Source organism: Sphaerodactylus townsendi, linkage group LG01 (genome assembly GCF_021028975.2).
Source record: "Sphaerodactylus townsendi isolate TG3544 linkage group LG01, MPM_Stown_v2.3, whole genome shotgun sequence".
Taxonomy (NCBI): domain Eukaryota; kingdom Metazoa; phylum Chordata; class Lepidosauria; order Squamata; family Sphaerodactylidae; genus Sphaerodactylus; species Sphaerodactylus townsendi.
In genome coordinates, this window is record NC_059425.1 from 19,623,396 (window position 1) to 19,638,144 (window position 14,749).

General features: G+C 46.0%; 1 protein-coding gene across 3 annotated transcripts in view; it reads right to left on the reverse strand.

The window, feature by feature from the left end:
• Positions 1 to 801: 801 nt before the first annotated feature.
• BSCL2 (BSCL2 lipid droplet biogenesis associated, seipin) overlaps positions 802 to 14,749 on the reverse strand; it is a 36,539-nt gene continuing 22,591 nt past the window's right edge. For all 3 annotated transcript variants that reach the window (XM_048512716.1, XM_048512708.1, XM_048512702.1), the window contains 7 exons: positions 13,071 to 13,205; positions 10,134 to 10,231; positions 9,139 to 9,280; positions 8,459 to 8,531; positions 5,452 to 5,532; positions 3,445 to 3,510; positions 802 to 1,670 (listed from right to left, as the gene is read on the reverse strand). In XM_048512716.1, the coding sequence (XP_048368673.1) occupies positions 1,513 to 1,670; positions 3,445 to 3,510; positions 5,452 to 5,532; positions 8,459 to 8,531; positions 9,139 to 9,280; positions 10,134 to 10,231; positions 13,071 to 13,205 (753 nt within the window). In that variant the 3' untranslated portion in view covers positions 802 to 1,512. The remainder of the gene's footprint in view (positions 1,671 to 3,444; positions 3,511 to 5,451; positions 5,533 to 8,458; positions 8,532 to 9,138; positions 9,281 to 10,133; positions 10,232 to 13,070; positions 13,206 to 14,749) is intronic.

Below are 14,749 nucleotides of genomic sequence, written 5' to 3' on the forward strand. Positions count from 1 at the left end.
GAGGAACATGGATTTTTTCCCCCAAGCTGGGTGGAAAAGAATCCAATTGGGTGGGACCCTCCAGACTGCTCAGAAAATCCTATTAATCCAGAAAGCAGCAGCCAGCCAAGAAACATAACACCACCACCGGCACTGGGCGAAGCCTGTCTGCATATGAAGTTACCACAAACAGTGGTTCTCCAGGCGGAGTCAGGCGGAGAAATACTTCTTCCCCTAAATCTGCTGCCCGAGAACAGGAAAAACTAGAAATTGAACCTGGAACCCTTCTGTAGGCAAAGCAGATGCTTTTAACATGGAGACACAGGCCTCAATGTTAAAAATGAAATTAAAATGCCCCCAAGGGTTAAAACGGTGCATGGTGGCAGATTCATTATACACACTGACTGCACTGACTTATTTTATCTGTGCTGTGTGAAGAGCAAGGTCCTTGTGCTCTCCTTGTGTATGTGTTTTGCTGTCACGTCACAGCTGACTAGTGGTGGCCCCATGGAGTTTTCAAGACAAGAGATGTTCAGAGGTGGTTTGCCATTGCCTGTCTCGTGAGCTGAGAGTACCGAGAGAACTGTGACTGGGCCAAGGTCACCCAGCAGGCTTCATGCGGAGGAGCAAGGACCCGTTTTCCAGATTGGACTCTACCACTCTTAACTGCTCTACTACACTGGCTCTTTTTACACCATCTGAAATCTTATTTGGTCAACTTTGGCTTCAGAGCCACTGCCTGTATTTTGTCAAGCCTGCGCTCTCAATCTTGCAGAGTACTAAACTTGTTTCACTAATAAATAAAGAAATGGAATGCAGAGATTTGTCAAGAAACCAAATTCCACACCTGGATACTTTATTCCATACTGGCTGAAATGCCACAGAATTGTAGCACGGCCGTGCACAAGACCTTTCTGCTCAGTTTCCAGTACCACCAGTTAAACGATCTCTGCGAACAGGGGATGGAGAAGACCCATCTCTGCTTAAGATGCCAGAGAGTCGCTGCCAATCAGAGAAGACAATACTCAGCTTGATAGGCCAGTAGTCCAACTTGATATAAGAGAGTTTCAGATAACTATATTTACAAATTATGCTTTCAGGTTTCAAACAGGAAGCTTCTAGTCTTCATGACTCATAAACCTGATAATGTGTAGGCAATACGTTCTATCCGCTCAGAAACATCTGAACAGACTGCTGTCTGTTATTTATATTATATTTATATTATATTTATATTAAACAAGCAAATGGTTACCTCCCTAATGGAGGCAGGCTGCAGACGTTGTTAAAGATCTGCCATTTCCAACCACAGCAAGCAGCCCCTGTCCCAGCCCGCCCGCCCAGTACACACTGGTTTAGCTTAGTGGTTAGCAGATAAATTTTATTAAGTTACAGTGTCTCCGGGCATTAAGGGAAATGGGGCTGGAATGTAAACACAAGCGGGGAGCTGCTGCTTCCCTGGGGCAAGCAAGGCCTGTGCTGGGCGTATGCTATTAGAAGTGCAAAATACCAAGGGGAGGGAGGCTGAGCAATCTCTCAGGAGCTGGAGCAAACACTCCTCTGTCGGATCTCTGCCCCAGGTGATGGGGCTCTTCCTTCCAACGGCAGCAAAGGAGGCCCCTCCTGGGAAGCAGCTGGGAAGTTGGCCTCTGAGAGCAGCGAAGAATTGTCCACCGATTCAAAATCTGCCTCTACTGCAAAACAAAGAGAAATATTTTCTGTATAGCATTTCTGAAACTGCCAAATTCTTTTTCTGGACCATAGATGGCAGTCTGAGAACAGCCCTCCTTTTATCAAGAAGAGTTTGAAGAAGAGTTTGGATTTATATCCCCCCTTTCTCTCCTGCAGGAGACTCAAAGGGGCTTACAATCTCCTTGCCCTTCCCCCCTCACAACAAACACCCTGTGAGGTGGGTGGGGCTGAGAGAGCTCCAAAAAGCTGTGACTAGCCCAAGATCACCCAGCTGGTGTGTGTGGGAATGCACAGGCTAATCTGAATTCCCCAGATAAGCCTCCACAGCTCAGGCGGCAGAGCTGGGAATCAAACTTGGTTCCTCTAGATTAGATACACGAGCTCTTAACCTCCTATGCCACTGCTGCTCACATGTTCAGGGGAGGGGAAGAATCAGGTATTACTTTTCACCATGCAGAGCTGTTCAGTTTAATTCCTTTATTGACATTTCACAAGTGTCTTATAAAGAAATCAGAACGTTCGCTTTGGCAGCAAAGTGAAAAGCAGGATAGAATTTCCTCCCTCAACCCAACATTAACAGTTAACTCAGGATAACATGTTAGGAGATAAGCGAGCAGCAGGGAGAAAATTTAAAATGACAGTAACCAAAGAAACCTCAATAGCAGTTTGTCTGGTGTGGACAGTCCATTTGACATGGCTATTGCATTTTGTTTAAATCTCCCCACATCTTATGGTCTCGTCTGTTTTTAGACAAGGGGGAAAACATGGCCTATTTTTGGTCTAGTTTTTCTTTTCTCTTCTTGTAAGAAATTTGGTTTGCCCTTGAAGCACCGCGATGTGACTATGGGCGTTTCCCCACTTACCTTTGCTGCCCTTTGCTGCGCGCTACTCTCAGCACGCGGCATCTCTGGTGTGCGCCCGGGCGTCCCCACGACCCCACGCTCTGCGCGGGGTCATCAGAAGGCGCTGTTTCGAGGAGCGCCAGGGATGCCGCGCGCTGAGTTTGGAACTCTTCAGAGGCATCTTCAGAGGTGTATCACAGAGGGAACAGTGTGTTACACACTGTGTCCAGTGTGTTCCATTTAAAGAATGGGAGATTTTTAGAATTGGGAGATGCCTGGTTTGAATCCATAAATGCAAGCTGGTGCCCCCGCTATCTGTCCCCTTTTGCCAAAGCAAATCTTCTCCCTATCAAAGAGGATGTTCCAAGGTCATCACCGTCCTTCTGCTTGGGAGACAGCAGTGTGTAGTGGTTAATATTCAGTTGGAACAGGGAGGCCCAGGTTTGAATAGTTAGTCTGCCACTGAAGCTCACTAGGTGATCTTAGGTCAGTCATATGCTCGCAGTTTAATCTACTTTGCAGGGCTGTCGTGAGGATAATATGACAGAAAGGACAACGATGTAAGCCGACTTGGATCCCATTGGGGAGAAAGGCAGAGGAAGGAAATAATTAAACAATTCTGAACCGACTATTATCACTTGGTTTCATAGGGTGCCTAAGTGGGTTAAGGTGTAGGTTAAAGAAGATGTCTGTTTATAAGGAAGCAGAAATGTCTGTACTGCAAACAAAATAAGTAAAAATTATGAGGAAACTACTGATTCTGTGTTCCCTTGAGTGCCTGCCAGGAGATGCAGCGGCCCCATCTAGCAAGGAAAATTTGGCTACAGCTCCGGAAGGCACTGTGTTCTCTATATACAGGGATGGATCTTTGAAAGGACAGTGTTGGGGGCTCTCGTGCAGGAATCACAAAGATGGAACTACCCTCCCCCTTTACCTAAGCTGGCTTCTGATCCAGAATCCGGTTCTCCAGGTTTGCTCTTCTTGGCTTGCATCAAGGGAACTGTGTAAAATTAAGAGTGATCAACAGTCAGAAGGCAACGAGGGGGAGCTCAGTTCTGCTAAGCGTGCGTACACAGCTCTGTTGGCAGTTTTAATTGCTCCACTTTTTAAAAAACGCAATGCCCAAGGTTGTATTTGGAGAGCCAACAGATCGTAGCATATGCAAAATTCAACTCTCAGTCCATCTCTCCTCCAACGAAGTTTTGAGGCCTTGGGGTTAAAAAAATTATTTTTTTTTATTTTTTTTTACATAATACTTTTTATTAATTTCCTTCTTTAAAAAACACACTGAACGTAAAACATACATGAAACCACTGAAACACATAAGACATCAACAAATATTAACATGTAACAAGTAACAAATGACCCACATTTACAGCTACCCAAACATAATCTATCCTACCCCAACTACCCATAACAATAACACATAATTCAATACATCTAAATCAAATCAGTTACTTCACTATTCTTTGGTAATTTATTCTTTAGCTTTATTAAACTTAAATATCTATACTATACTACCTTATTTTTCATTTCATATTTTTAATATTTAACCTACAAATATACCTTGTATTTCATAATGCTATATGTCCTTCATATTTTAATTTAAATAAATTTCTTTTCTTATCTAGGCCCTTTCAATATCTTATCTTTCAATATCTTATCTAGGCCCTTTTCTTATCTAGGCCCTTTCAATTTTTCAGATATTGAAAAAAAAGATTTTTGAAGAGTGTCAGGTCTCTAGCAACTACGGATGCCAGAGTGGGAATGTGGCCCAGTACTTGCTGGGGCCAAGGCAGCATGGTGTAGTGGTTAGGAGCCATGGACTCTAACCTGGAGAACGGATCAATTTCCCACTCCTCCACATGAAGCCTATTGGGGGACTTTGGACCAGTTCTCACAGAGCTCTCTCAGCCCATGCAGAGGCAGGGAATTGCAAACCACCTCTGAACGTCTCTTGCTTTGAAAACCCCAAGGAGTGTTGCCATGAATCAACCATGTCTTGATGGCGCTTTCCGACACCACTTGGTGAGGCTTCAGTGGCCTGGCTCCTCCCTCGCTGGCTAACCAAATAAGCTTTACTGGTTGTTGTGGGTTTTCCCAGACGTCCGGCCATAGTCTCCTAATATTTCACCTGCATCTATGGTTGACATCTTCTGAGGTGTGTCACAGTAAGTTGTGTTTCTCTCAGCGACACCACCAGACCACAGTCAGACAGCCCCGAAAACCCACAACAGCCAGTTGGTTCTGTCTGTGAAAGCATCCCACAACACATCAAATGAGAATAATTTAAGCCAAAGAGCAAACTCTCACTCCTGACTCCAATTAGCTCTTAGATCTTCCCAAACCTTCCCACTGATTTAAAAAAACACCACACAGCCTTACAGCACTTATAAGAACATAAGAACTAGCCTGCTGGATCAGACCAGAGTCCATCTAGTCCAGCACTCTGCTACTTGCAGTGGCCCACCAGGTGCCTTTGGGAGCTCACATGCAGGATGTGAAAGCAATGGCCTTCTGCGGCTGTTGCTCTGGAGCACCTGGTCTGCTAAGGCATTTGCAATCTCAGATCAAGGAGGATCAAGATTGGTCGCCATAAATCGACTTCTCCTCCATAAATCTGTCCAAGCCCCTTTTAAAGCTATCCAGGTTAGTGGCCATCACCACCTCCTGTGGCAGCATATTCCAAACACCAATCACACGTTGCGTGAAGAAATGTTTCCTTGTCGAGCAGTGTTCATTTTCTCTCTCTCCTACAGACACACACTCTTCTTTACAACCCCACATACAATCCCTTGCTTACGCTCTCCCCCACACACATACACCCCAAGTTTTCAACCTCTTTGGAAACAGAAGGGTGAATAAGATGGGACTTCCAGTTCAACCTGACAGATGAGGGACGTCCTTAAAAGCCTGAGTTCCGTCGAAGAAAAGCTCCTACCTTCTCCCAACAGCTCTGAGCCTTCAGCAGCCCCGACATCTTCAGGTTTTTCTGGGGGAACCTCTTCTGCTTCCTCAGCATCTGCAGAACCAATGAGAAGGGACAGAATGGCTGTGGACGAGCTACGTGCAATTTGTCTCATGTTCCATTTTTAAAAAGTCATCTCAGTTCACACCTCAAAACCAGAGCACAGTTTCTACTGACCACAGTTCCTCACACAATACATGACCCACTTGAAGTTCTTAAAGGGTTGTCTCATGGAGGATGGGGCGGAGTTGTTTCCTGTCGCCCCAGAATAGTGATGGCGAACCTTTTCGAGACTGAGTGCCCAAATTGCAACCCAAAACCCACTTATTTATCACAAAGTGCCAACACGGCAATTTAACCTGAATACTGAGGTTTTAGTTTAGAAAAAATGGTTGGCTCCGAGGCATGCATTACTCGGGAGTAAGCTTGGTGGTAGTCGGTGGCTTTGCTTTGAATGGGTGAATCACAACCCTAGGAGGGTTTACTCAGAAGCAAGCCCCATTGTCAGCAACTGAGCTTACTCCCAGGTAAAGGATCGCACTTTAGTTCAGCGCATGAAAATCAGTGGGGTTTAACAGCGCTTAACAGGGTTACCTACACTGCTTCCCCAAAACTAGGTCTTAGGTTTAAGGCTAATAATCGAGTCCAGTGGCCCAGGCCAGCCTAGATGGGGGCGGGGGGCATTCTGTTTGCACGTGCCCACAGAGAGGGCTCTGAGTGCCACCTCTGGCACCCGTGCCATAGGTTCGCCACCACTGCCCCAGAAGATCGGACCAAAACCAATAGGTTGAAATTAAATCAAAGAGATTTCAGCTAATCATTAGGAAGAAATGCCTGATGGTTAGTGCAATGGGCTTCCTTGGAAGGTGGCAGGCTCTCTTCCTTCAGAGGTTTTAAAGCAGAGGCTAAATGGCCATCTGACAACTGTGCTGATTCTGGGAACTTCGGGTGATTACAAGGAGGAGGGACAGAAGGGGTGAGTCAGGGCTTGGCTTTTGTGGCCCTTTCTAACATGCACGGGGTAATGCAGATCACCACTTTGGGGTCAGGAAGGAATTTTCCTCCAAGCCAGATTGGCCGGGAATTGTGGAAGTTTTTCTGCCACCTTTTAAGCATGGACTTGGGGGTCGCTGGGGTTGTGGGGGGTGGGGACATGTAGTTGTGAATTTCTTGTGCAAAGGTTGGACTAGATGACCCTGGAGACCCCTTCCGACTCTACGTTTCTACGATTTCAGTGATTCCAAACTCATAGAATTCATAGCTTCAAGACATACCCATGGCCTTCATCTAAAACTGAGGAAGAGAGGTCTATCCATGCCTATCAGCCATGCTGGCTCTGGGAAACCTACATGATAAGAGCCACTGTGGAATAATGATTGGGGTGCCAGAGTAGGATTCCGAAGTCTTGAGTTCAAATCCATACCTAAGCACAGACTAAAAATTTTCCCCTTCAGTCGTATCAGACCCTGCGGTAGCACTGCAAGCAGTGTTTTTTATAGGCAAGCTGCTTTTGTAGGGTAATTTGCCATTGCTTTCCCTGTAGGCACAGACTAGTCCAGTGATGGCAAACCTTTTTGAAACTGAGTGCCCAAATTGCAAGGCACCAGGCCCACCAAATTGCACAGGCACCAGGCCCACCAACCGAGCCCTCCCTTCTCACTGCAGAGTCCATCTAGTCCAGCTCTCTGCTACTCTCAGTGGCCCACACCTTCGGGAGCTCACATGCAGGATGTGAAAGCAATGGCCTTCCGCTGCTGCTGCTGCTCCTGAGCACCTGGTCTGCTAAGGCATTTGCAATCTCAGATCAAGGAGAATCAAAATTGGTAGCCATAGATCGACTTCTCCTCCATAAATCTGTCCAAGCCCTGTCCAAGCCCTTTTTAAAGCTATCCAGGTTAGTGGCCATCGCCACCTCCTGTGGCAGCATATTCCAAACACCAATCACACGTTGCGTGAAGAAGTGTTTCCTTTTATTAGTCCTAATTCTTCCCCCCAAGCATTTTCAATGAATGCCCCCTGGTTCTAGTATTGTGAGAAAGAGAGAAAAATTTCTCTGTGTCAACATTTTCTACCCCATGCATAATTTTATAGACTTCAATCATATCCCCCCTCAGAAGGTAAGACTGAAGGTTTGACTGAAGGTAAGCTGCAGCAGCCGCCATTGTTGTGGTTGGCTCCACCTCCTGCGACAGCCATTTTGTGGCTCTGCCTGCCATACTGTATCAGAATTCCAAAGCTCCCAGCACAGGCTGAGAGGTGTTGGGGATCCATCACTAGAGTAATGTCTGACCCGAACCACTGATGGCAACGTTTTGGAAAGACGAGGGCTGTGGTGCTCACGACCGTGGGTTGGGAGCGCCACACAAGAGGATGGCGACGGTGGGATTGTCGTCTGCTTTGTGCACATACACCCTCAAAAGGGAAAGCAGCATAGAAAATGTGGTGGCAGATAGGAAGGCGCTCCAAAGGGTGATCACTACTGCACAGAGGATTATCGGCTGCCCTCTCCCCTCCTTGGAAGAACTCTATAATTCCCGAAGCCTAAAGAAAGCCCAAAATATTCTGAGAGTCCCGCCTCATCCAGCACACTCTCTTTTTGAACTGTTACCATCTGGCAGACGATACAGGTCTATCAAAACTAGGACAAAGAGGCTTAGAGACAGCTTCTACTCTAGAGCTGTGGCTATGCTAAACTCCGCGGCTTCGTGTTGATGTGTTTAGGGCTGTGTAGGGATGGGTGGAGGAAGGGGAAAGTGAGGATGGGGTATGAGTCTGAAATTGTGTGCATCGAGGAATGCTGCTGTAAATTTCGTTGTGCGGGCACAATGACAATAAATGCTTATGCTTCCCAAAATAACAAAATAAAGTAAATATAATAATTACATTTTAAAAAATTCTAATAAAACAAAAAGCATTTGACCCAGCGGCTTTCCCTACAGATGGCTCCACCTTCTTGACCTCACTCCTCTTCCCATATTACCTGTTTTGTGGATCACAACCCGCCTGTGTCCATCTTCTCGCTGCGGCCCTCCAGGTCCTTCTTGGCCAGTTACCTACAGGAGGGGACGGAAGACCGGCAATGAACACCCTGGTCTACATTCCATTTACAACCAGCCACCACATCGTCCTGACTGAAGCTGGCAGCTTAGATTCAATTGAACAAACCATATTTAATTTGCATCCTCTATTCCAGCCGAAAAGTCCTAGTTTGGACTGACATTCAAATATTTGGCAAGGGCTTTGAAGGAATGCAGGGTTTTTGTTTCAATTAGAGAAGAAGAAAAATAAATCCCCACCACCACCACCACCACCACCCTTGTTTCAACAGACGCTCTTACTGTTGGATTTTACATCTCTTCAGACTGACATGTTACTATTCCATGCTGGCTTTTGCTATTTCATTAAGTTGTTTCATTGCTTCTTTTTATGCTGATAATCACTCAGGTGCCATAAGCTGAGAGTTTTGGACTACTGGCTGTTGCTTTTTAAGCACAACTAGAAAAATTCCGTGGGGCACAGACCTTTCAGTAAAGAGGAAATGCTGAGAAACAGCTCGAAGATGCCTTCAGTCTAGGCACTCTGATAATTAGGGGGGGGGGGGTACAAGAAGCAACTTCCCACCTTCCCCTCCTCCCCCACAGGTAAAGTCTCATCTCCCACCTGCACTGAAAGCGAGTCTCGGGGCCACACACTGCCCCAGATCCACTGCAGATAGCTGAAGAGGACAAGGACGCTGAGGAAAACGAAGTTGCTGGACACACCCAAGATGGCCGAGGTGACCGGGAAGTTGTAGAGCAGGTATCTGTGTGAGAGAGGCACCGGGAAGGAAGAGAGGTGACAGTCAGGCAGTGGCCCAGGTCTTTATGTTGTGCTTTTATAAGTCATTTCAACATAATTCCCAGGAACTCTGTATGAGGGTCACAAAATATTGAGCTGTCTGAAGTCAGGGGAAGGCTCCTTGCCCAAGAGAGAGACAAAGCGATCCCATCACCAGACTGGAACTATAGTTCCAACCTGTTATTTATAGTCTGTCAAGGCAGGTAACACAGACTGAGCCAATACCATCAACAAGATGCAACATTCAAAAACAATGAAATAGGATTTGGGTTACAGAACCAACCGGCAGCCTAAAAGAACTGAAGCAAAGCTTAAGTGCTAACATGATACATTGGCTATTTACCCACTACTGGTGTTCCCCAGCCCTGCCCCACTCTGGCGCAAAACACTGCACCAGAAGTGCTCTTTCTTTCCCTGTTGAAAGTTTAGAAGCCTGCGCGGGGCAAGAGGAAGCGCGTCAGGACAAGAAATCTTGCCTTGCAGAATTTCTGGTTCTCAACTAAGGCTGCACAAACCAGAACGTAACAGTTTGATTTATACTGTGTGCACAACACAACTCTGTGTGCAATTAGGACTGCCTATGCACAGCGTTTCCCAGCAAAGAAAAGTAAGCTTAGGCAATATTTGTATTTGTTTCAATTAAAAATGTATTATGTTTTAGGAGCCTTAAATTCCTGTGGTCTGAGACCCCTGTCTACCAGAGAGGGCCACCTAGGAAGCCTCTCAAGAGAAGTCTTCCCAACCCAAGTCCAAGATAGAAAAGATAACCCACCCCCCACCCACCCCGAAATATTACAAGCCGGTTACTCAGTCCTTACCGCAAGCCAGTAAAATGAGCATGAATCCGCAGCTGGGCCCCATAGATCTGAATCCTCTTGCTCTGGATCTCAATCACAGCACCGATTGTCGGAGTATACTGGAAAGGACAGAGACACAACATCAGCAACTAACCCGACCCTTGTGAAGAGGGCAAGAGCTGTCCTCTCTGTAAAGTGCAAGAAGATCCCCCATCTGTGGCAATGAACAGAGCCCTCCCCTCATAACAAACCTGCTCATCATACATCTTGAAAGGATTTCCCTAATGTCAGGGCTCATCTTTCTTGCCTGCTCTTGAACCCAATGCAATAACGAGAAGGCTTGAAGAACTCTGGATGAAAACCAGAATGCTTGAAGAAACTCTGGATGAAAACCAGAATGCTTGGAGAAACTCTGGATGAAAACCAGAATGCTTGAAGAACTCTGGATGAAAACAGAATGCTTGAAGAACTCTGGATGAAAACCAGAATGCTTGAAGAAACTCTGGATGAAGAACCAGAATGCTTGAAGAACTCTGGATGAAGAACCAGAATGCTTGAAGAACTCTGGATGAAGAACCAGAGTGGGTTTTTCTCTTCCACGCGTCATCTCCTGATAAATTCCGCTGCCATTCAGTATCATAAGAGTCTAAGCTTGAGGAAACACTGATCTAGACGGATTGGCTCTACCAAGATGGTTAATGTCATTCCTATGAAAGCAACCTCCCCCCCCCCTACCATGAAGATAGTTTCAGAGGATAGCTATGATGTTGTGGTAATCAGTACAGTGTAATGTGAAAAGCGGTAGACTCTAACTTGGAGGACCGGGCTCGATTTCCCACTTCTCCACATAGCCTGCTGGGAGACCTCAGGCCAGCCACAGCCTCTCAACCTCTCCTATCTCACAAGGTGTCTGTTGTGGGGAGGGGAAGGTAATGTGATTGTAAGTAGCTTTGAGATTCCTTAAAGCAGACAAAAGCGGGGTATAAAAACCTATTCTTCCTCTTCTTGGTCTGCAGAAGAACAACTACTGTAGCGAAGAAGAAGAAGAAAGGAAGAAGAATTCAAATGTATATCCCACCTTTATATCTCCTGTAAGGAGACTCAAGGTGGCCTACAAGCAACAGACACATTGTGAGGTAGGTGGGGATAAGGGAGTTCTGAGAGAACTGTGATTGGCCCAATGTCACCCAGCAGGAATGTAGGAGTGTGGAAACATATCTGGTTCACCAGATAAGCCTCCACCACTCAGGTGGAGGAGTGGGGAATCAAACCCGGTTCTCCAGATTAGAATCCACCTGCTCTTAACCACTACACCACTCTGGCTCCACGCTTTTGAGAGTCAAAGACAGAGCTCTGACTCATGAAAGCTGTTAACACTGAAAATCTTGCTGGACTCTCAGGTGCTATTAAACTCAAACCTAGTTGTTCTCCAGATGGGGGCTGGAGATCTCCTGGACTACATACCTGACTCGCTTTGTTTATTCAAAATGCTGAAATAGGCAAATGTTCTGATGAGTAGACCCCTGTTTACCAATGCAGTTCTTTTTCCTTAGCAATACAGATTCATCATTAAGGATTAATTTTTAGTTCTATCTTTTCTCTGATTTTAAGATTCAAACTGATTATAGGGTAGGGGAGAAGAAAGTAAAAGGAAATGCAAAGATGTAAAACAGAATGTCGGAGGCAGCCTCTGTAGGCTTTCCAGGCTGCTAAAATCCACTGATCTTGTTTTTGCCAGGGAAGAGGACCCATAAGGTTCCCCCCCCCCCTTATCAAATTAGGGTCTCCAACTGTTCAGAGACGCAGGATGGTGAAAGAAACTCACTCACAGCCAGCGCTAAAAATCAACACCTCCTCAGTGGATATAGCTGGGGAGCACAGTCAAAAAAGCTCGAGAGTGCCATATTCCAGAACTCCCGGGGCAAAAATCTTGCTGGATGCTCTAAAGTGCTTTCTGAGGAACTCAAACCTAGTTGTTCTCCAGATGGGGGCTGGAGATCTCCTGGAATTACGACTCATTTCCGTACATAAATGCCTTGCTTATTTACGACACTTATTCCACTTCTCCTGGAAAAAGCATCCACTTCAAAAGGTAGAATCTATGGCATTATAGATCCCTCCCTTCCGAAAACCCCATAGTCTCGGCCACCCACCTCAAATCTCCATGTTATTTACAAACCTGGTGTTGGCAACTCTAGTTCTCCACCCCCAAGGTGGAAGCAATGAGGAAAAGGAGGCTAGAAAATGTCACATCCACAGAGGAAAAGCAAAGGCCCATGAACAGCGTTCGTTATCCAGCATCAACTAGCTAGATCTGTACACTGGAAGCTCACTAGGAATTCATGGGGGCATTAGATGTTCCTGCTCTACATCCAATAGGTAGAGACAAACTTTTGACAAGCTGGAATGGGTTCAGAGGAGGGCAAAAGGTCTGGAATCCATGCCTTACAAGGAGAGACTTGGGGAGCTGCGTATGGTGAAGAAAAGGTTAAAAGGTGACATGATAGCCCTGTTTAGATATTTAAAGGGATGTCGTGTTGGTGAGGGAGCAAGCTTGTTTTCTGCTGCTCCAGAGACTAGGACCAGGAGTTAAGAGTTCAAGGTGCAGGAAATGAGATTCCACCTAAACATCAGGAAAAACTTCCTGACAGTAAGGGCTGTCCGACAGTGGAATGCACTACCTCGGAGTGTGGTAGAGTCTCCTTCTTTGGAGGTTTTTAAAGAGAGGCTGGATGGCCCTCTGTCAGGAGTGCTTTGATTATGTGTTCCTGCATTGCAGGGGGTTGGACTTGATGGCCCTTGGGGTCTCTTCCAACTCTATGATTCTATGATTCTAAGTCTGGGTGGGGGAGATATCAGCCTTGGGAGAGACTATTCAGGAGACAGGATCTAGGGAGTTTCAGACACCTTCCTCCCCATACACCAAGAACCAGGGGTCAGAACCCCACTGTCCCTCACCGAGTCCTCCTTATAGTCTGAAAACAATTCAACCTCCACCATTTGCTTCTGCTCCGAAAAACCCGACAACAAGAGGCTGGAAAAAGTTACGGTGTCCAGGATCTGCAGTAGGTCTGAACGATAATGCAGCATAGCCTAGGGAAAGAAAGAAATAAGTTTTGTGAATGCTTTCACTGTTACTTTAGTTTTTACCACTTTAGGACTTTTAAAAAACAAGTTGGGTAAAAAAAAACCCACGTATTTAATTAATTAAACTTTTTACCCCACCCTTTCCCAGCCCATGGCCATGCTCAGAGCGGCTCACATACACAGTCAAGTAACATATAAAATGATTCAATGTACAATTCAATGACGATAGATGATAACAAATCTTAAAATATTAAATTAACATTACCAGTGATGGCAGCTAACAGATTTAAAACACTGATAGGGCTCCAGCAAAAGGACCCTAATATAACTAAATTAACCCCACCCACCCCCCAGCCCATTAAAATGTAATTTACAATAGCATTGGGGGTGGGAGAAAAAGGGGAGATGGAATCGGGAGGCCAGCAAGTTGGAAAAGAAACTGCAGCTGCTACAACCGAAGGCCCGATGGAACATCTCCATCTTGTAGGCACCCTCTCCTTAACACCAGGCCCAGACTAAGCAGTTCTAAGTTACCACACTCTGCCTAACACTATAATAAATCCCACTAGAGCCGTGGTGGCGAACCTTTGGCACTCCAGATGTTATGGACTACAATTCCCATCAGCCCCTTCCAGCATGGCCAATTGGCCATGTTGGAAGGGGCTGATGGGAATTGTAGTCCATAACATCTGGAGTGCCAAAGGTTTGCCACCACTGCACTAGAGCCAGCATGGTGTAGTGGTTAAGAGCAGGTACATTCTAATCTGGGGAACCAGGTTTGTTCCCCTGCTCTGCCACTTGAGTTGTGGAGGCTTATCTGGTAAATCAGATTAGCTTTTGCACTCCCACACATGCCAGCTGGGTGACCTTGGGCTAGACACAGTTCTTTAGAGCTCTCTCAGCCCCTCACACCTCACAGGGGGGAGAGGGAAAGGAGATTGTAAGCCCCTTTGAGTCTCCTACAGGAGAGAAAGGGGGGGATATAAATCCATCTTCTTCTTCTTCTAGAAATAAACTTCCACCGCTCCCCTACACTAATACTCCCTGTCCATTACTGTCAGTTCCAGAGATCCTCCGACCAAATTCATGGATGTTATTTGTTCTAGTTCAACTAAATGTCTGCTTTTGTAGCCAAAGTTCTTGGTATCAGTAAGAACCAATCTTCTGGTAGAGAGCAGAAGGTGAGTTAGAAACTTGACTGGGGACAGAGGCTTCAGACATTAGGTCTCAGTCCCTGGAGCTCAGTGAACAGGGCTTGACTAAACAGGTAATGCTAACACTTATTTTTTTGTGGGGCAGTTTAGTTACCTGCAACAGCTGTGGTATGCTTGGGTTTTTTTGCTGGAGGGTGTGGGTAGCTATAACTGCAGCAAATGCAAGTTGGTTGCTCTTTTGGAAGAGACGGTCCAGCAGCTGGAGGATCTATTCTTCAGCACATTAAGAAGATGACAAAGTGGAGCAGACAATACTGGGCGGGGAACACACTGGGATCTGTCTGAGGAGGACGGCAGTTCTCAAACACAAAAGGTGGAAAACTGGAGGAATGTGAC